This window comes from Hippocampus comes, unplaced genomic scaffold (genome assembly GCF_001891065.2).
Source record: "Hippocampus comes isolate QL1 unplaced genomic scaffold, H_comes_QL1_v1.1 scaffold1, whole genome shotgun sequence".
Lineage (NCBI taxonomy): Eukaryota > Metazoa > Chordata > Actinopteri > Syngnathiformes > Syngnathidae > Hippocampus > Hippocampus comes.
Window position 1 is genome coordinate 2,559,052 of NW_017805010.1, and position 21,660 is coordinate 2,580,711.

Here is a 21,660-nt window from a genome sequence, read left to right on the forward strand (position 1 = left end):
GGTCACGGGTGAGCTTGATCCTTCAGCAGCTGACTTTGAACGAAAGCTGAATGTTGCAGACACAATTCATATGCCGTGCTAACAAATATGCAATGGATTTGTTTTATACATAGAGTATACTGTAGCGACATAAAGAAATATTGCAGCCTCATGCTAAAAATACATCTTATGAAGTCAAAACACCAGCAAGAAATCAGATAAGAGTGACATGAAGTTATTCAAGCGAGACAAAGTGAAGAAAAACGCTGCATAAAGCATATTCACCCACATTAAAAGTAATCAAACAGAGTAATTAGCTGCATTTAAATACCTCCCCAAGCAGCCGTGGCAATTAAGAAAAGTGAAACACGTATGTTTTTTTGTGTTTTTGTTTTTTTTTCCGGCACTCAGTAAGTACGTTTGCATTAGAATAGTTTATCTCAGTAAATAAAGAAACACACAGCATGGGAATCCATCAAATCAAGCCATCCACTGGGGGGGTTGATGCACGACTCAAATGAATAATGATTATACACTTTGAAGTTCTTGAAAGTGAACTTTCATGTCTAATTAGAAGAAGAAGAAAAAAAAATCAAAGCAGAAAGTGTAACATCACTATCTACGTATGTTGTGTGTGCGTACAAATCAAATTAGCACAAAGAGAGACACGTGCAACAGCTTCGGACGACGCAGACGGTTATCAGTGAGTTGAAAAGACAATAAAAAGACGAGAATGGCATGCTCATGAAACTAACCTTTCAGACTACTTAGCCGCTCAAACTCACAAGATGTGTTGTGAATTCACATCTGACGCAGGCGTCACTGGTTTTTGTTGTAGCGAGACATTTTTTTCTCCCCGCAAATCAATGCTACTTATCCGACATATGTCAAGAGCTGATCAAACCAAAGTGCCTTTAGCTATCATCCAGACTGGCTGCGCCGAACGGGCTCTGTAAATAGCAGTTATTCACATGTTTTTATTAATTCATTAAAACAAAACAAAGCAAAAAAAAACCCAACAACAGCAATGTATCTTTGATCCAGAAATTGACAGGCTATAAAGTTGACTTTTAACCCTTCCAGGGACAGCAGTCACGACAGTGGACAGCTTATCATCTTATTAGGTTACAATATACAATACCTTATATCAAATGAAATAGACAAATATTGGGTGGCGGTAGCCACTGTTAGGGGGTGCGCTATGCACCGGAGGCTAATGGTTAGAGGTCTGTGCTTGAGCATTATTAATGTTCAATCTCTAAGATTTGCATGTTTTTTTTTTTTTTTTTTTGCCACACATACGCCGAATGAAGGTGCACCCTCAACAAGGCGTACTAAACACAAAGAAGAAGGAAAGAGAATATAACAATGAAAGTTGAAGCAAGTGAAGCGTCCTCTCACCTAGCAAAGCAGTCATCTCTTATCAAAGCGGACGTAGAACATTTTATTGTTTTACGATCAACCGTGGTTGACGATACTGTAGCTCCTCAGATGATGCGAGTGCCGCGCGGGCGCAGGCATCTCAACGAGGTTGGGTCACACATTTTCAAAGTCAGTGTCTATTTTTACTCTTGTGACAGACTGAAGAACTGATGGAGGAACGAAAAAGCTGTAGGCCAAAACAACAAACGAGTTTCTTCGAAAAACTCGAGGGAGGCATGCAGCTGCCAACACGCAGCTGAGCGTCAGAAGGGACACGCAAAGCCTGGCTGACACACACGCACGCACACACACACACACACACACACACACACACATTGTGGGGACCTCACTGACACCCACACAAACTGTGTATGTTTGGACGCCCATTGGGGTCCCCTGCATGTAGGTCATTCTACTCGGGGAACATCTTTGTGCAACAGCTGCGTCCCTCTCCGCAGTGTCACGTGCAACACATGCATAAATGTGCACTTTAACACACATGTACAAAAGTACTCGCCAGTGCACATGAGCACATAAAAAGTCGATGCTTATCGACACGGAAGTGAAGGCATAGGGTTTTTGTTGGGGTACTATCAAAAGATGGTCAGCCTCAACCGCAACCACAACACCTTTGCAACATTTAATGCAAGAGTGTTGCATGTGAGGATTTTTAATACGTTGTTCCACCTTGGAGCTGGCTGGTTGATGCCGTTGAGAGCTATCACGATGAATTAAATGGATGTGCTGTCATTTGGATTTGGTGGCATATTGGCTGTCACCGGCAGGGAACAAATGTCAAAAAGATAAAGCGAGGCCGTTGTGAGAGGACATTGGCTATAAGTTTAAAAAGGGGCATGGGGGAGGTGGGGTGAGTGGGTGCACAAATATTCAGACATACATCCAAATATATTCGAGTGGGGGCTGTGTCGTCTGCCTGAGGTTGACTTTCTTCAGCGTGAGATGCGCTGATTTTTAAAGTCTGCTGCAGTCAGAGCGAATCAGAGAAGAACGTCTGCGGCGCGGTGACAGTTAGAAGCAAGTACCGCTCGGCGCTTGCTGTGGGCTGCACTTACGAAGCTTGTTTGTGTTGGCTTTCTGATACTAACGTGATGAAAGTGACATTGACGTCATTCACACTGTGGATACTTGAGAAAAAAAAGAAAAAGTTGCATTGGTTTTTGACACGTGTAAAAAAAATAAAAAAATAAAATAAACAGTTCAGACTTCACATGAATGTGTGAAAATGACTTGGCTGTGATTCCTCCGTCATGTCATGTCAGCTTATTAGGATCTCCCAAAAAGCATTTCTTCTCAAAAAATATTTCATACGATGTTTAGCTCTGACTCAGGCTTCTGGCAGTCTCTGAATTTCAAAACCTCTGCTTCATTACTGATTGACATCTCACTCACTGTTCATATCGTCACTGGCTGAACGACATGTCAATCAATAATGACAGCAGCTTGATTGGTCGGTTCTGTCACCCAGTCTTGGGTACTGACCATTGCTTCCTATTCATTGCTCGATCTACTATGTCAATCATTCACGTCAGTTATTACTCCCAGCACCAATCCAAAAACAAAACAAAAACACCTTATTGATGGTTATGCTCATTTTATTCCCTGTATATAAAATGGACTAAAACTAATACAGATGTTGGAATAACAGAGTACACGGGGGAACTTAACAACAAGCGGCACCTGTTGCGAAGAACCACTGACGCGTTCACGGTTGATGATGCGAATACGCTTCACCGAATAGCAAGAAATTTTTTCGTCTTTTTTACACCTGCAAATAGTGTGAAGGTTCATTCAACGAGACGCGCACCCCCTTCAGCCCTCACGGATGAAAACATCAAAAGCGTAGCATGGCTCTGTGGCACTTTTCTTAAAAACAAGACTTCCGTCAGGCCTACCCGATGCTCAGCAACAGGCGAGGCGGAAACCTGCGAAGTTAACCCTGTTAATTAAGCATTACATATTTAACAGCCACCTTGGTGTGCCAGCTCAGTGAAGCGGAACCTGGATCTGTCAGAGGAAATCGTTGGGGAAAGCCACGAGGATTTCTTCCCATAATTCAACAGCAAGGTTAGAGTGACATTATGTGCTGACATTGTCAGATGGGAATAGTTTCTAAATGCATAAACATGAAGGAGGTCAATTTGAACATACTTCAGCCCAGCAGGTTGTTACAGAGAGGAACAATGATGAAGTCATGGAGGACACAACAGATCAAATGTACGGTGCACCGGAGAGATTTTGTACAAAATATATTCAACTTGAAGCCTGTGAAATGATCCCCATCTGAATTGAATCAGTGCATGTGAAACAACTGAAAAGGAATTGTTAAATCTCCGTTTGATGAGAAGAAAAATCGGTTCAACCTCTTGAAATGGTGAAATAACACAGAATACTACGATACGATTTACTTACAACCCACGCAAAAAAAAAAAAAAAAATGCTTCCTATGTACGGGCGTGTGCATGTGCAACATATGTAGCAGAAGCCCAAATGTGACGCATTCTAGACGTAGTACATTTCTGACACAGCACCAACATGCTATTTAGTATGGCAGTGATTACCAACCAATGTGCCATGACAGGTCATCAGGGGCACCGCAAGAAATTATCCAAACTTACTTCATCAGAAAATAATGATGCATGAATTATAAATGTTTCTTTTTTCATTCGTCTATTCCAGCGATATATACTGACGGGCAGAATTATTTTTTGCTCTTCCATTAAATGGCAAAAGGTACAATGAACCGGTGTATCCACCTCGTGCCATTTATACAAAAGAATCAGTCATAGGTTCAATTAAATAGATACAGAGTTTGCACTGAGTACCGTATTTCCCGCACTATAAGGTCCACCTAAAAGCCTTCAATTTTCTTAAAAGCCGTGTGCCTTATAATCCGATGCACCTTATATATGGATCAATATTCTGATTTCTTGGACGTAGTATTTTAAATGTTCTGTAAAGCGCTTTGTTACAGCTGCAGTGGTTGTGACAGCTCAATAGAAATAAAGCTGTATTTTATTATATTCCCTTTAATGTAGCTCCATCTAGTGGAGGCATAACGCAACCTCAGCCTCTATTGTAGCTTATATTCTATGCACCTTATATTGCGGTGCGCCCTTCATATGAAACCGGTTTTAAAACAGGCCATTCACTGAAGATGTGCCTTATACACCTCATAGTGCGGAAAATACGATCATTTGTGATTAAGACAATATCGTCATCATTTCAGTATACAAAATTAAACATATACAATTGTAAAAAAAAAACATTCTCGAATTGTTTTAGAATCAGACCGAAAAGGTTCCAGGAAACTGCATGGAAGACAGGAAAAGCTTCTTCGTCCACATAATGTATTGTTGGTTTTTTTTTTTTTTTTTTAACACACTGTGGTTGCATAATTTGTGTCATCTTGAAACATTGACCGACCGTGCCTCACAAAGTTGCACTGACCGTGACTTTATGTTGTCCGGTGAGGTTGGGCCACTCGCACAGTAATTGACTCTCAGACAGGGTTAGAACGCAGGGAGTTTCTCCGATGAGGACCGTGTAGTTCAGACGACTGTTACCTGGGATCAGGTTGCGACCCTAAACGAAGGCAAGGACAAATACATTGAGGGGAAAAAAAAAAACCAAACGCATTCATGAACAATATCCAGCCATTCGTTTTCTGGAGCGCTTGTCCTCATTCAGGTCAACGGGTGAGCTGGACTTCATTTTCACACTGCAACATGACTGGACTGAGAAGCCTCAGTTAATTTCTGCACATGCCTTTTTTTTTTTTTTTTTTAATTTTTGAAGGAAGACGGGAAGTAAGCTACAAGTGGAGGAAGATGAATGCAACACAACATGAAACCTGGCAAGTAACTTCAGGAAAGTGAAGTGAATAGTCTATAAAAGAAATCATACGTGGGACTTGAGAGAAGTGAGTGAGAGGCGATGGCTTCCGTGTCTCCTGTTGCTTTAGCAGTGGGACACAGAGACACACTCCCCTTTGTAATCCCATTGTCTCCGCAGGAGCCCGTAACCCACTCCGCAACCTTGTAAACATCCTCCGTTCCATCGAAGAATAACACGCACAAGCACACGCTCATGCATGCGCTCGCGTTATTATGAAAGTATTTACATCGACTACGACACACATGCAAAATGGATACAAAATAGGGACACCGGTTGACTCTAAGTGATGTTTTAACGACACACAAAAAAATGTTTCGTTTTAAGTTACTTGTCTCTGATGACAGTCAATAATAAAGAATAATCCGATCTCCTCGATCGTGTAATCCATAAGGAGATTTTGTGACTTTTTTGCGAGCCAATAATTGCTTTTCATGCACATATTGCTGTAATCCTGACTTTACGACTGCATTAGCATAGGTCGGTGATGATAGACTACAACAGATTGTGACTTCGCCTTTACGTCACCCGATACTTGGAACAGAACTCTCCTGTAAACCAAGGACGACCTGTGTTTGTGACACTATGAAAATGTCATTTACATGTACAATCTACATTTGGTAAGTTGTGCTATTTTATGTTTACATTGTGTTCCCCGGTGACAACAGCAATCACTTTTCAGTTCACCGTGGACTAAACAAGATGGATGTGAGACAACATGGGGGGCAAACATGACAAGTTGTGTTTGTGGTAGAACCCTAACCAAATTTTTAAACTGTCACAAAATTTGTCGGTTGTCCGTATTTGGACAGGAAGCATATTTACTGTCATGTCCTGCGTTTGTTTTGTTCCCGGTCCAGCTGGAGTGAAGGGCGTTTCCCTCCAGCAGGCGCACCTGTTCCGTGTTTACCAATCAAGCCTGCCATGTATTTAAGGACTGCCGAAAGAATAATCCGATCTCCTCGATCGTGTAATCCATAAGGAGATTTTGTGACTTTTTTGCGAGCCAATAATTGCTTTTCATGCACATATTGCTGTAATCCTGACTTTACGACTGCATTAGCATAGGTCGGTGATGATAGACTACAACAGATTGTGACTTCGCCTTTACGTCACCCGATACTTGGAACAGAACTCTCCTGTAAACCAAGGACGACCTGTGTTTGTGACACTATGAAAATGTCATTTACATGTACAATCTACATTTGGTAAGTTGTGCTATTTTATGTTTACATTGTGTTCCCCGGTGACAACAGCAATCACTTTTCAGTTCACCGTGGACTAAACAAGATGGATGTGAGACAACATGGGGGGCAAACATGACAAGTTGTGTTTGTGGTAGAACCCTAACCAAATTTTTAAACTGTCACAAAATTTGTCGGTTGTCCGTATTTGGACAGGAAGCATATTTACTGTCATGTCCTGCGTTTGTTTTGTTCCCGGTCCAGCTGGAGTGAAGGGCGTTTCCCTCCAGCAGGCGCACCTGTTCCGTGTTTACCAATCAAGCCTGCCATGTATTTAAGGACTGCCGAGCTGCATGGTCGTTTATTGACCTTGCTCGTTGTACTGCCTCAAGTGTTATTTTGTAGACCTTCTTGCTCATGTTCGTAGTCGTTCTTGGCCGTGTAGATTCCGGTTTAGTATTTTTGTTATAGAGGTTTTTGCTGATTGTTTTTTTCCTGACACACTTTTTAATCATGCCAGTGACTGGCAAGCTAGGATCTTATTATACCGCTCTATTCACAAAGTGCTTCAACCATAAACCATGCTTTGTACTGTCTTCGTTATTATTTTTTTGTTTTTATTGTTTATTGTTGTATATATGATATTTGCTCCATGTACATCACTTTGTATACAGCGGTGGTTGTTTTAAAGTGCTCTATAAATACAGTTGAGTTGAGATGAAACCCCAGCACTCAGTAGCAGCCCAGCTAAACTACCTTCCTACGTAGCGGCAACGTTCCCATCAAAGGCAATGCATGTATCTTGAAAACGTCCATGCATGTCATAACTTGCTCATTTGTCGACCGATTTTCATAAAGTTTTCTTTTTTTTTTTTGTCAACGAAAAAGAATATGCCATCAATACAGAACATGCTTTCTTTCTTCAATTACGGCACTTCCAGTTGGGTAACAATTTACAGGACTAGTGCAATACAGCGGGTGGTGGTTTGACACGGTGCTCGCGGTCTGGGAGGTGGTTTCACAGGGTAGCTTTATCGAGATTTTTCGAGACTGCCGTGGCCACAAATTTATTCCAAAGTTGCCCAGTGCCATGTTTCATTTGTATAAAGCCTTTATAGAACGTGAAAAACATCATAACTTGATCTTAGCGTGAGCAATCTAAAAGATCCCATCAGAAATATGATGGGCTGTGAGGGAAATTACTGGCACCTGTGTTTGACCACGGGAGAACCAGGGTGCGCCTGTGAGCCTCCAGGACTCAGCAGCTCCTTCGCCAAATGGCCCATCCACAGAGATAATGATGCACCATGACAAAACTTGACAAGGAGGGGGAAAAAAATGGTCAAAAGGCCACAGCGCACGATGTTTGAGGCAAACAGTGGGTGCTGTTGTGGCCACCAGGAACACAGTATAAACCCAGCATTATGGTTTTGTCCCCTACTAAAATGGAAGATTTTTGGAGTGAAACGTCTAGATTTTTACTGTGTAGCAAATTATCTTAGTGTACGACTGGAAAAAAAAAATATCGAAAAGAGAATAAATCAAGCTGCATTTCTGACCTTCAGTATCAGTGGAGATGTTGGTTTGAGCTCCATTATCCCCGATGAGCTGAGCGGTTCAAACACAGGGTCGGGATAGTAGCTGAAAGTCTCATTGACCACCACCAAGGAGTTCACATTGTCCATGTAAAATCCAATCTCATCAGGACCCGTGCCGGTTTCAGAAAAGCCCAGCTCAGAGTCTGCCACAGATGGAGCGAGGCAGACCATGACTGAGTTGTTGTACACCGTACAGTTCTGTAAATGAGAAAGACAGAAAGAGAACACAAGAAGTTAGTTGAACAATGCTAACATTGCTGTACGACTGCCTATTTCTTTGTCACATATCAATGGCACAATTACCACTGGTTAGTATTTACCAGTGTGGCTTAACGTAAACGTGCCAACAACAACAAAAGGTCCATAATTCTTTTTTTGTCCATGAGAAAATAAGATAAGATAACCTTTATTTGTCCCACGATTTGACTTAATGTATTGTTTTAACAAATTAATTGACATCCATCCATCCATTTTCAACACGGCTTATCCTGAATAGGGTCGCGGGGCATGCTGGAGCCAATCCCAGGTGACTTGGGGCGAAAGGCGGACTCCACCCTGAACTGGTTGCCAGTCAGTCGTAGATCACATGTAGAGAGGAACAACCATTCACATCCACATCCACTGAGTGAGAACCGATCCCACACTGCCGGCACACAAGTCAGGCGAGTGTATCACTACACCATCAGTGACTTATTAATTTATATTATGTTATTTATTTATTTATTTTTTACAAAAGCATTATTGTCGTTGTTTATCTCATTTTGTGACAGAATTATAGCAGATGCAGCTGTTATGAAAGTGGCATGTAAATAAATGAATCGAGTTGAGAATCATGTGGCACACTGACCTTTGGAATGTGGCCTGAGGTTGAAACAGAAGAGAACAAGTGATCAACACACTTTCTGACACCTCAAGCAGAAGACGCTGGGGGAATGATGACTGTGCCTTGTGAATCTGACAGATTATGCTCGTTTGGGAGTAAATAATGTACGTGTATAGAACTTGAGCAGATATCTGCGCTTGCAAACAGCCTGTGCAAGCACCTGCGCTAAGATGTGGATTTTAATTCATAATTCAAATTTCTGTAAGGATAGGAGATGAAGTCAATAATTCAAACCACACAATGATCGTGCATTGAAAGTAGTTTCCCTTGTAATGCGGCATAGCCGTCGCCATCCCGTTGCTGATACTCGCTCTTAAACAAACAACTAAATAAAAAATAAAATGGGGAACTCGAGTGGGTGAGAGTTTGTGTGTCACAATCATACTTACATGAAAAGACTCTGCCTGCCCATACTTGGCCCTTATCTTTGGTTCCCGGATTGTTGCAAGGTTGGTCCCACTCACTGTCAGGACAGTTCCACCACTGCAACGATGAAAGAAGACATTTACACTTTGCAGCAAGAAGAACCCTCAGTACATCAGGTGAATGTATAAAACAGGTAATCACATGGATAGGAAATGAAAATATGGAGTGGTTCCCATCTTTTTAGTGGTAACACCTTCCACTCCTTCACTTTCACAGATCTCATACGGATGTAATTTTCTTCCATTCCTCTCAGACTGACCTTTACATTTATGTGCATATATGCTTAGAATCTTTCTGAGAAAACCCAAAACTGCACATTTTGCAAATAATATTTGTGTCATGTCAAAGCAAACCATTGGCTCAGTCTTGACATGTTCAACAAAAGACAATAGATAGACTAAGCGCGCAACAGAATCGCAAGATCTGAATATTATTCATAAAATCAAGCATGTATAAATAAGTGCAGGTGTACAATTTGCCGATGATCAAAATTCAGATCGTTTACTCTCCTGTTTCTTTCCATGAATCCTCAACTCAACTCAACTGTATTTATAAAGCACCTTAGAACAACCACCGCTGTATACAAAGTGCTATACATGGAGCAAAAATAATTCACACAACAACAAACGACAAAACAATAAATTAATAATGAAGACATTCGAAAGCACAAAAACAGTAAAACTAAAAATCAAGTCTTATGCTGAGACAAAAGCCAAACTCGATGAAGTGTCGGGAGCCAGTGAAGGGATGCCAGAGTAGGAGTTATGTGCTCCCTCTTGACAGTTAAGAAGTGAGCAGCAGCATTCTGGACCAACTGGAGAAGCTTAATGGAGGATTGGCTTACTCCAAAGTGCATTACAGTAAACTAGCCATGATGTGACTTTAGTAAGCTGGTTAAGATGAAAGAAGCTGGATTTAACAACAGCACCGATTTGCTGGTCCAATTTAAAATCACTGTCCACTTTAAGACCCAAGTCCTATTTGAGATCTGCATGCTACACTAAATGCTACTGTATATGTCATGTGAAGAATAAATAAGAACTGAGAATATCGTTGTCGATAGTGTATCGTGCTGCAAAAAATGATGCGTTGAATTGACTCGAAAAAAGACCATTTGCATCCAGATACGTTTTTTTAAGTCGACTATACATCTACTTAAAACGACTAGTATCAAAATCCAAGTTATTCTAATGTGTGCAGCCACTTGACAAAATAAAAAATAGTCTATACCGTTTCCAGCAACATTGCTTTGGAGTAAAAAATCATGGAGCGAGTCCCATTATTGATTGATTTTGCTAAATGATCCACTCCTCCGCTGGCAGTTGCCTTGGCTGTAATTTATCTGCTTTACAAACTACACACTCACTTACATCCATCACTTACGTCCCTGCACTCAATTATAATTGATCACGCATTCAGCTGGTCTACTGGCACTGCCACTTACGGATGACTCGATCAAATACAAGCTAGAAGTGAAAAATGCTGAGGTTGTATTTAATTCAAGTGTACAGTTGAAGACTTTCTGACAGCACCGACACGTTGCCTGTCTTCCTCTGGTATGAGCAGCAATCGTTAAAACTATAATTCAATTTTAAAAAAAGAGTTTTGCAACCTCCACTGTTACCTCCGTCTCTCTTTTGGATCCCATATGAACACTTGTCATTGACTCAAGTGCTCTGTCTTCATCCAAATGGATCATCATCGGACTTGCACAGCGGCGGTGCTCTAACACTCCCTTTAAATGCCTTTCCTCACTTATCACCGCTCGAGCAAAAGTGCCAATTCTCTGCTGACACGCAAAGGCAGACAATGAGACAGAGATGATGAAATGTGATTTCACGTCTAATCGTCATCATCCTTTCGATTTGAGCTGAGCTGTGACGGTGACATTGTCGGGACCATGCCAGCTAAATCAAAGTGTTCTGCCATTTTCTCCATACCTGTAAATGTATGGGAAGTGTTTTTGTTTTCTAATGTTATCTTGTCTTTACAGACAATGAGTTTTGAAACGTTTTTCCTTGGTTGCACCATAAGTAGTTTCATGTAATTTGATCAAAACTGGGACCTCTTCTGAAAAAAAAAACAATTAAAAATTAACCTGCTGGATGTCATTAAATGCTAATCAACCCAAAAGCTTAACAAATACTACAGTACTGTATATTCAATGACATTACCCAATGAATATGACAGGTCTGTAGAAAGAGAGTCTCATAAACATTACAATTTTTTTTCTCATCATTTAATGAGAATTATCCATCCATCCATCCATCCATCCATCCATCCATCCATCCATCCATCCATCCATCCATCCATTTTCTGATCCGCTTTATCCTCACAAGGGTGGTGTGGCATGCCGGAGCCTATCCCAGCTGTCTTCAGGCAGTAGGCGGGGGACACCCTGAACCGGTTGCCAGCCAATCGTAGGGCACACAGAGACGAACAACCATCCGTGTTCACACTCCCACTTAGGGACAATTTAGAGCGTTCAATCAGCCTAGCATGCATGTTTTTGGAATGTGGGAGTAAACCGGAGTACCTGGAAAAAACCCACACAGACACGGGGAGAGCATGCAAACTCCACACAGGAAGGACAGAGCTGGGATTGAAACCACGACCTCTGCACTGTGAGGTCGACGTGTTAACCACTGGACACCGGGCCGCCTCGTGAGAATTATGTAATGATAAATGAATAATTTTCTCATTCTTGTGTTTTCTTTCCGGTGTGGCTCTAATAGCGCTTTGTGAAATGAAAAAAAGTATTGTAGATATCAGACTATAATAGCAGTCTATCACAACATGTGCATGCCAAGTTTGAAAAAGAAAATGCGGCCTTCGATTACATCACCAGTGAAACTGTCATTTTAAAGCACCCTGCAAGGCTTTGGGGGCATGTGCAGTCAAAAAAATGGCAACAGCTCGATGAAGCAGATCATTTCCGATCCAAGACACATTAACGGCGCACCGTAGTGGGGGTTTTTTTGTCAGCTCCCAGCTGCAACTGGAAGACCTGGCATTCCAGTATATTGTCAGAGAGCTGCAGCCTTTGAGAAAAGTGGAACCCCCGACCTTCGTAAAATATATTAAAGGGTTACAGCCAGGCCCTTTGGTCAATACATTCACCAGAAAGAAAGAAAAAAGCAAAACATTGAAAAGTATAATGCATTTAAGATCGTAGGGTGAGATCTCATAGAATCACATTGGAGGAAAAAAAAAAGAATAGAAAAATAATTCTTTTTTCGGAACGATGAACATAGTTCAAATAGTTTCAATGATAAACTGGTTTTGAATTATGGACTGAACTGTGACATAATTTTGAACTAGTTCGCAAAGAAAATGAGCTTTCCCAATACTGTCTGTGCCCCTGTGGTAACGCTTTACTCGCGTTTAATGTGGAGTTTTGAGTAAATCTTTATTTACTTATCAGTTTCCATGCACTGCGGTACTCCATTATACAAAGCTATAAAAAGCTGTGCATTAAGAATTAGCTGAGGCGGAAACTTAGAAGCATGATTGTCGTTAGGCGTTAGCTGACTTTTTAATTAACACTCAGAGTCGAAGCTTGAATGGCAAATTGACGATGACAACTTCACACTCTGCCGTTGATCACTTCCGATGTAAAAAGTGGGCTTTATATGATGACAAATCTCTGGAGACACCATCAATTTATCTCTGTCTACAGCCAGTGTCAAGTCTCATCTGGAATTTACGTCTGCCCCTGTCCAGATATAATATGCAGGACAGATTCCTTGACTTTGAAAATTAATCTGGCTACTCGCCCAATATAAATGTGAAGAAAAAAAAAATGAAGAGTTTAATTCTGTACCAAAGTGATCATACAGCCAGCGGTCATTATTAATGACAAAGATTGAATTAAGGGACACGTTTCTCAGTTCGTTAAGCCAATGTGGGACCGCTCAATGTTTCAAGGTGTGAATGTTAAATCTGAGCAGCTCTCCAATGCTCACACTGGCGTCATCAAAAGCATCTTGGTCGGAAAGAGTTAAAACTGTCAGTCCAGTGACGGGCTGGTAAATGTTGTAGGAGTTTGTATTTCACTGCGTATGGCAGCGTTCTGGGCAATAACTCCTTGATTATGTTTGCGGTGATTCTTGTCTGAGCAACAGAGCGTACGAGAGACTAACAATGTGTTTTGCTATGAAATTCTCCGGTCAGCCGATCGGAACCATTTGATGAAATGACAAACAATCTCGTGAGCGATGCATTTTCTCGGTGGTCTTCGTTGGGCTGAACGCCTCACGGGATAGCGGTATCAAAAATACATATGTGATACAAATGTATTTGAATAAAATGTTGTCAGTTGTTCAATGAGACAAAAGTTTACCTGGCAATGCTCCAGTCAGGTTCAATCCTCAGCACAGTGGGGTCTTCGGTATAATTAAACTTGACCTCTGGGTTTCTGAGCTCAGCGTCATCGATGTCCACCAAGACAGGTGCGCTTCCTGGAGCCAGGCCAGCTGGCGTTATGCACACTATCTCATGGGCATTCCTCCTGGATGGACAAACGACTTTGGTTGTTCGGACTCAGAGAGACAGTTACAGTATGTCCAGAAGTCCCAGGTACATAAAAATAATTTAAAAAATGCACAATTTATCTTCTAGAATACAGATTTGAATAATATACAGTCTTGTACATAAGTTATAATCATCAATTGTAATCTAGTATTTGAACAAAAGTCATTTTTAGCCTGGAGCCCATGACATGGACGACACCAAACGGAGTTCCATTGCAGGAGATTCTTTGTGGTTCTTATTGCATTCAGTTTTGTCGACAGCAAGTGAAAAAACATGCTCAATTGGATTAAAAAGTCTTGAAAGTATGTGAACATAATTCACGGAAATGTACTAATGAGCATCGAGTGGGGTCTATCTTTTCGATTACCGGTGCATATTCAATGGCTGCAGCTACACGTGACTGATGCAGACAGCTAGTGTGTGTGTGTGTGTGTGTGTGTGTGTGTGTGTGTGTGTGTGTGTGTGTGTGTGTGTGTGTGTGTGTGTGTGTGTGTGCATACGGTATGCATACTGCGTATGCTTAATAACTATTTCTATTGCATTCATGCACGCAGTTCTGTCAAGCTACTTCATCAAATATACATTTCGTACTTTTATGTGTCGGCAGCTCTCCCGGGACATGACTACGCAACAGTAATGCGGTGTAGAGATACTTTGGTGCAGATATGCATTCAATTAGTTTGAGTTGATTCTCAATCACGATGGTCTGGGTAAAGTTGAATAGATGCTAGTGTGCAATACCTTGGCTGTTCAAGGCGGTTCAACTTTTGCAGAATATATTTTATGTATTCCATTGTAATATTGTTCTATTCCAAAGCCCCATTTACTGTAACATAGAGTCCAGAAATGGTGAGATGCCTTCTCACCATAGCAACGCCTTTTAAAAGACAGCAACCTTGACAAGAGGCTACAAACACGGCGGCACAGTTCGGGTCTGACAGATAAAGACAGAATTGCAGTGAAGTGGAATCAACTGGATTGACTGTGAGGGGGGTGTTGCGACAGAAATGACTGCGGCAACATCAAAGCTAGCACACAGTAGTTGCTTCAACACAGATTAGCAGCCAGGGGCTAATCCCTACGTTTGACATGCATGCCACTGTTGTGATAGCCGGGAATGTTTTTCTTGCCTGAGATTAAGGAAAAACCTGCGTGAGTTCAGGCGAAGCGTTGCTGCGCGCCTTGTGAATTTTACTTGTGCGTGCACATACGACACACACCTGCAAACACTGGTAGCGTGAGTACAAGCCTGTCTCAACGGTGATGACGCCATTATTTCTCACACTCGAACAACTACTTTAGACAGATTATCACATATTTTTTTTTCTGTTACATTTTTTTTCTGTTCCCTTTCCCAGGCTTTCCAATCCCATAGTCCCCAGTACTTATTGTGTCATCAAATGTCCAAGGCAATGTCATTGAGCATCAAACAGGCACAAATTTGTGGCAAAGGAGAAAGAACACATGTAGTTGTGAGCGACAAATATAGTCTTACTTTTTAAAATGGCAGGGCTGAGGTCCAATGCTGACAGAAACAGAGCTGCCTGCATTGAGGTAGCTCCCTTCTATTGTGACCCGGGTACCCCCAGATATCGGACCCTGGGAAGGCTGGATGCCGGTGAAAAATGGTGTCTGGAGAAGAGACACATGTAACAAAGACATGTAAAGTGAGTAGATTGAAATTTTGAGATCTACAATAGCCATTCACTGAAGACCTTTAACTGTATTTAAAAAAAAAAAAAAAAAAATGGACGCATCATCACTGCATTAGAGCAGAAGCGCCCAACCACCGGGCCATAGACTGGTACCGCAGCGCAGGTTATTTGCTAACAAAACGCACAAAACGACCACACACAATATATTGTATTCATCATTGGGTTCAAGTTTTATTTTGAAATTCAGCGACTGACTCTTGTGCCTTTGTTGAAATGCACATCTTGGTCATGTGATGTGGAAAAAAAAAAGCTTCCAAGAACAAGAATGCTGTATTGAGACAATTCAATTGTTTTTTTTCCAGCCTGTCAAAAAAATCTGACTTTTCGTCAAACTGGTACCTGGCCCCTAAAATTTGGAGATTGAGAGGAAGTAAAACAGATTAACAGAGGGGAGTTTGCTCACCAACTGCAGTGACAAAAATAGCATCCATGCATCAGGCAAGATATTGTATAAGACTTTGGAGTTCATCATTGGAATTTTGGTACATTCAGTCACAAGAACATCGATGAACTTGTGAACGTAAACGTCAAGCTCGTAAATTTCTCGACACCAAAATCATCTAAGCATGCGTTCGGCCTGCTGGGACAGAAAAAGGACACTCCCCTAATTAAGTTGAAAGAACAACATTGCGCAAAATGTTTGAAAACGCGTTGAGGCTGTGTGGCGGCTACTTCCAATTAGACGCCGCTCTTTGATAGTTTCAGTCCGCACAATGTATAGGCAAAACTGTTGAATAACATCACTGTTGAATGGCGAAGGTTAACAGGGTTAAGCGAGTTTTAATGACGAATAACGAAGGGCTACATGGTGAAAGCAATTCAGTGGTTGATGTGACTATTGTGCGGTCCTTACCACAAACGTGAACGGCCTAGGAGAAAGGGCCCTGTAGTCATTAACGCAGTTTCTCACGCACACCTCGACCTGAGCCTCTTGTACTCTGTATCCTGTTGCATCATTCAGCAGACACACTATTCTGTTGGTGCAGGGATGACAGCAAGAGGGAGAATGAGCTCAGAGTGAAATAAATCGTGAAAGCGTACACGTTTGTGAACAGAATAGAGTTGATCACATTATATCAATAAAGACGAACTGTTAACATGAACATTTTCATTGCCTCAACTAATCAGCGACTGAAAAAAAGCCAAGATGGTTTTCAACAACAACAACAACAACAAAAAAAAGTAAAGGCGCTACCTGGGAGCGTGGTAACATTTCAGACTTTCAAAAGCTCAAATAGGATGCGACATAACCGCAAGCACAACTCAATCAAACAAGAATTGACAGTAACCTACACATTTGAATAATATGTTTGTCTGTGCTTGTGACCAGTTCTCAGAGCTTTGTTACAACTGCATCGGTTGTGAAGGCTCTATATAAATAAAACTGTATTGTATTGTATTCCCTTTAGTCTGGTACCATCTAGTGGATGAATAGTGCAACCGCAGCCACGACTGTAACTTCTATTCTATGCGCCTTATAATGCGTTGCGCCCTATGTGTATGAAAACCGTTTTAAAATAGGCTACTCATTCAAGGTGTGCCTTATAATCCGAAGCACTTTGTAGTGCAGAAAATACGGTAGTTTCATCAATTTATTTATTTATTCCTGTCTACATGTGTTATAAAAATTATATACACAAACCAGCAAAAATAGTACCGATAATGACAATACAATCATAACCTTCTTGGCGGAGGTTTAAAAAAAAAAAAAACCTGTGGCACCACATACATTTACCATATCCAATAACCACTCCCTTTTTTCCCCTCATCACGTATGCTTTGAAGGTCACCACGATCTACAATGAACACTCAGTCACCTCATCCATGCACAGTATGTTGTTGCTGTACCAAAACACAAGTCAGTATAATGTATTGGTGTTTCATTGTCTGAGCGTGTGAGCAAAATGACAATCAAATTGTGCGACTAAAAGGACACAAATACAAAAACATACAGTACATGTGAAGAGGAAGCAGAATTTCAAGATATGGAGGTTAATTGAAGTGTGTGTTTTATTCAAAATTGAAATGTGTTCTGCTATCTCCACATGCTTGCTTTTCCCACTAAGTGGACCAGTGAGAGATGTTCCGATTTGCCTGAACGCAATTCCTAAACTGTGCAGAACCCTGCAGAGGAGTAAATGTCAGGATAAAGGGATGGGAAAGTCAGGGGAAGCACATATATAGGGAGTAATGGAGGGGAACAACAGATGGAATCCTATTATCGTCACGCACAAAAATCTGATGTCTCATTGGGTACGTCTCGGGTGTGTCAACTAATAAATTGTTATGAATTGAAGAGGGGAATGCAGGATTCATTTTGGTCAATTTTTACTAAATCATACATTTTAGGTCAACTGAAAACTCTAAGTTGCTGTTCGGTGCAAATGTGAATGTTGCTCGTCTACTTGTGACTGCCTGGCGACCAGTCCTATGCATAGTACTTTGTAGCTGAAGACAGAGCTCCAGCCCTGCATCAATCTACAGATGAATCCATCTTCTCTTCGATCCTTGTGAAAATGCAGTGACTTATGACAAACACACCTTTGTGATTGCACCTGAAATGATACAATGTAGGAGTCTGTCCTCCAATTTACCTCTCGGCGCTCAAGTACTCGGTCTCGATAGGGATGCAGGGCACCTTGCCTAACCTTACGCCCATCTGGATGTCTCTGAAGTGGAGACCCAGGTTTTCTCCAAGGATTGTCACCCTGGTCCCCCCTTGGCGGGGTCCTGTGTCAGGAAACAACTGGAGCGAGAGAGTGAGAGAGAGAGAGAGAGAGAGAGAGAGAGAGAGAGAGAGAGAATTCATTCAATATATTTAACTCTCATCTCCTAAGTCAGTGTTAAAAATAGTCTGATTCATTCTCCTATGATGCCCGTGACCTGACATTTCAAGGATGCGTCACATTAATACACCCATGGCCACACATATTAAACACACTCCAGACAGCCCCATCGATCCGCAAGAAGCACACACACCATAAATAATTGTAGATACCCTGTAATTGGCGATGCAATAAAGACAGATATTGCTATTTGTTAAATAAAACACTCTGAAAGTAAACCAGAGGGAGGAGAAACAAGTCGATGACATACACAAGCAAACCAAAGCAAAAGTGCCATCTCGGGGATTCAGTGAAAGCGAAGACGAAGGCTGTGGTGGGATAACATTCGGTGGTGCTTCCTGAAACCATAATGTGATTTATCACGCCGAATTACCACGCGTAACGAGGACAGGTGTGGCATGACAAAACAAATACAGTGACGGATGGACGGTGGTTACCGCCAACACATACACACTATGAACCAGGACCAGGTTTACACATGCGTCATCCTTAACAAGCATCGTGAGGTAATTATGTATAATCTGTCCATTGCCCTGTGCTCCACCACTGCTCGGCAGAACTGTGGGTATGCTCTCTCTTTCTCTCTGTCTCTCTCTCTCGCTCTCTCTCTCTCTCTCTCTCTATCTCTCTCTCTCTCTCTCTCTCTCTCTCTCTCTCTCTCTCTTTCTCTCTCAAATTCAAAATTAGTAAATACATTACAGTATAAGAACTAAACAAAGAACGCGTAGAGTGGTACCGTTATACATACCGTACCAAATTGAAGCAAATTACAGATTGAGGCTCATGTCTTCGGCCACTATTTCAAGAATCAAAGTTCAGTATTATTATGTGAGAACTGATTTTGTCAATTTCTTATCAAAGAAATGCCGTGATTTTACTCATAGGCCACTGGGCAGTGAAATTAATTGTGAATTTGGTTTGTCTCGTATGACCGCACATCAAACTTTACCATAATTAAAAATTATTTAAACTTTGAAGGGCCAGCAGAGTTCACGTAATCATCTCAGAAATGACAAAAAAACATGCCAAAATTTCACATGATTCCAAAAGAAATTAGGTTAAAAAAGAAACTCACAATCAAATAAACATCAATCGGGCTTTCCCTTCACAGTGCTAGTTTGATGTAACACTGAGTAACGATACGGCTTCTGTGCCAAGGGCAAAGCCAAGGAGCCAAAATGTACTTGTTTTAATAGCAACACATTAAAATAAAGCAGCTTTAATTCTCTGTGAAGGACACCAAGAAGAGTTTTTGTGACCTCGGGGGCTTCACCAAAGACAGCTGACGCAATGACCTATCAGAGTTGCCCAGCCTTGGATCTCTGCAGGTAACCACACACCCTTCAAACGATGATGATGATGATGGGATTAAGATGTGGCGCTGAATGAGGCCACATTATATTGGTATTAATGGTGTCTTCCCCGCTACCACCCTCCCACAAAAAAGTGCATATTCACAGCATTTTTTGAAGTACTATTATGAATATTATTGGATGATTATTATGATTCATCCATCCATTTTCTAATCCGTTTATCCTCACAAGGTTCGCGGGCGTGCTGGAGCCTATTGCAGCTGTCTTCGGGCAGCAGGCGGGGTACACCCTGAACCAGTAGCCAGCCAACGGCAGGGCACACACAGACGAACGATCATCTGCGCTCACAATCACATCTAAGGACCAGTTAAAGTGTTCCATTAACCTGCCGTGCCATATTTTTGGAATGTGGGAGGAAACCGGAGTACCCGGAGAAAACCCACGCAGGCACGGGGAGAACATGCACACAGGAACGCCGGAGCCGGAATCGAACCCTGCACCTCTGCACTGTGAGGCCGACGCGCTAACCAGTCGACCGCCGTGCCGCCCACAAATTTCATTGTGTAATATTTTGATATGTAGTTTATGATATAGATTTACGGTGTAAGTACGTGTAATAAACCAAACAAGTTTTTCATTTTTTCTGTTCCAGTTACTATTATATCCAATATAAAGGGCTAGACAAGTTTAGGTAATTCTGAATTCTTTCTTCTGAATTCAGTATTTATCAAGAAACTGTGCAAAAAGTGGATTACTTTTTTCAATGTTATTTTACCTTGGTAATCTTGGGATGGGTGCATCGGCTGTTCCCAGATGCAGCATGCATCCAGCCTCCCCCATCAACCAACTGCAGCGGGAGGTGGGAATTGAAGCCAATCGTACATTCCTGTCTCAGAGAGCACTTCTTTTCCTGGACGCACCAACCGCACTCGAACCGGGGGTCTGCCTTCAGACACATGCCACAGCTATCCCGCAGTGCTCTGCACTTATACAGGTGGGCTGGATAGCAAAACAGAGTGACAAGACAAGACAAGCATGAAAGGCAATGCCGTTATTCCCTGAAAATTGTCCATTTCACAGTACTGTAAAACATCCTTAAAAATATCATAATTACTTGATTCAACAAACGCTTGCTGATTGTCGGCCAGCAGGTGTATGGTTAATATTCATTACACGCAATCAAAAAAAGAAAAGAAAAAAAAGGCAAACCCAGTGCCAAGAGAGCAGACTAATGACATTACCAATGACAGCCTTGTATTATTCGTCTCAAATGGGCAACACCAGTTCACTAAATAGTTAATACGTTTCCAGAAGATGTTTCCAGAAGATGTTTCTTGCGACTACTCTCATAAAAGATTGTTCTGTTTCAAATGCACTTTTGTGTGTGTGTGCGTGTGTGTGTGTGTGTGTGTGTGTGTGTGTATGTGTATATAGATAGATATATAGATAGATAGATATATATATGACAGCCAATTAGGCAGACAGGAATTGAAAGCGCAGTCTGCAACTGAGTAGTCAAATCCATTTTGCCTCATTTGCATCACGGCATAACTTAACTTCATTGTTCAAAGTGTTGACAGATAATCAAATGCTTTGTGATTGATTCTTAATTGAAACTCGTAATTGCACTCTTAATTGAATTGATTTGTCATGCCCGTCAGTAACTCAGCTTGTACTAAGAACCCCCCCCCCCCTTCCCCCTCCCATGCTGTTTTAATCGAGAGGTCCTGGTTTATTTGAAGATTTTTGGGGTTGTTGAATAAGTTAAGTATGTTTAAAACTATTTATATTTCTGAATAAGTAATTGGTAAAGGGCATTTAAGTCTTTAAAGTCCTTGCAACACTATTG

The 21,660-nt window shown here is 41.5% G+C and overlaps 1 protein-coding gene across 1 annotated transcript in view; it reads right to left on the reverse strand.

Moving 5' to 3' along the window:
- LOC109511795 (plexin-A1-like) overlaps positions 1 to 21,660 on the reverse strand; it is a 202,670-nt gene that overhangs the window by 26,686 nt on the left and 154,324 nt on the right. Inside the window, exons 12-19 of the mRNA XM_019863124.1 lie at positions 20,587 to 20,810; positions 18,247 to 18,398; positions 16,506 to 16,626; positions 15,433 to 15,569; positions 13,747 to 13,914; positions 9,368 to 9,461; positions 8,057 to 8,293; positions 4,870 to 5,004 (exon numbers count right to left, since the gene is read on the reverse strand). Of these exons, the coding sequence (XP_019718683.1) occupies positions 4,870 to 5,004; positions 8,057 to 8,293; positions 9,368 to 9,461; positions 13,747 to 13,914; positions 15,433 to 15,569; positions 16,506 to 16,626; positions 18,247 to 18,398; positions 20,587 to 20,810 (1,268 nt within the window). The remainder of the gene's footprint in view (positions 1 to 4,869; positions 5,005 to 8,056; positions 8,294 to 9,367; positions 9,462 to 13,746; positions 13,915 to 15,432; positions 15,570 to 16,505; positions 16,627 to 18,246; positions 18,399 to 20,586; positions 20,811 to 21,660) is intronic.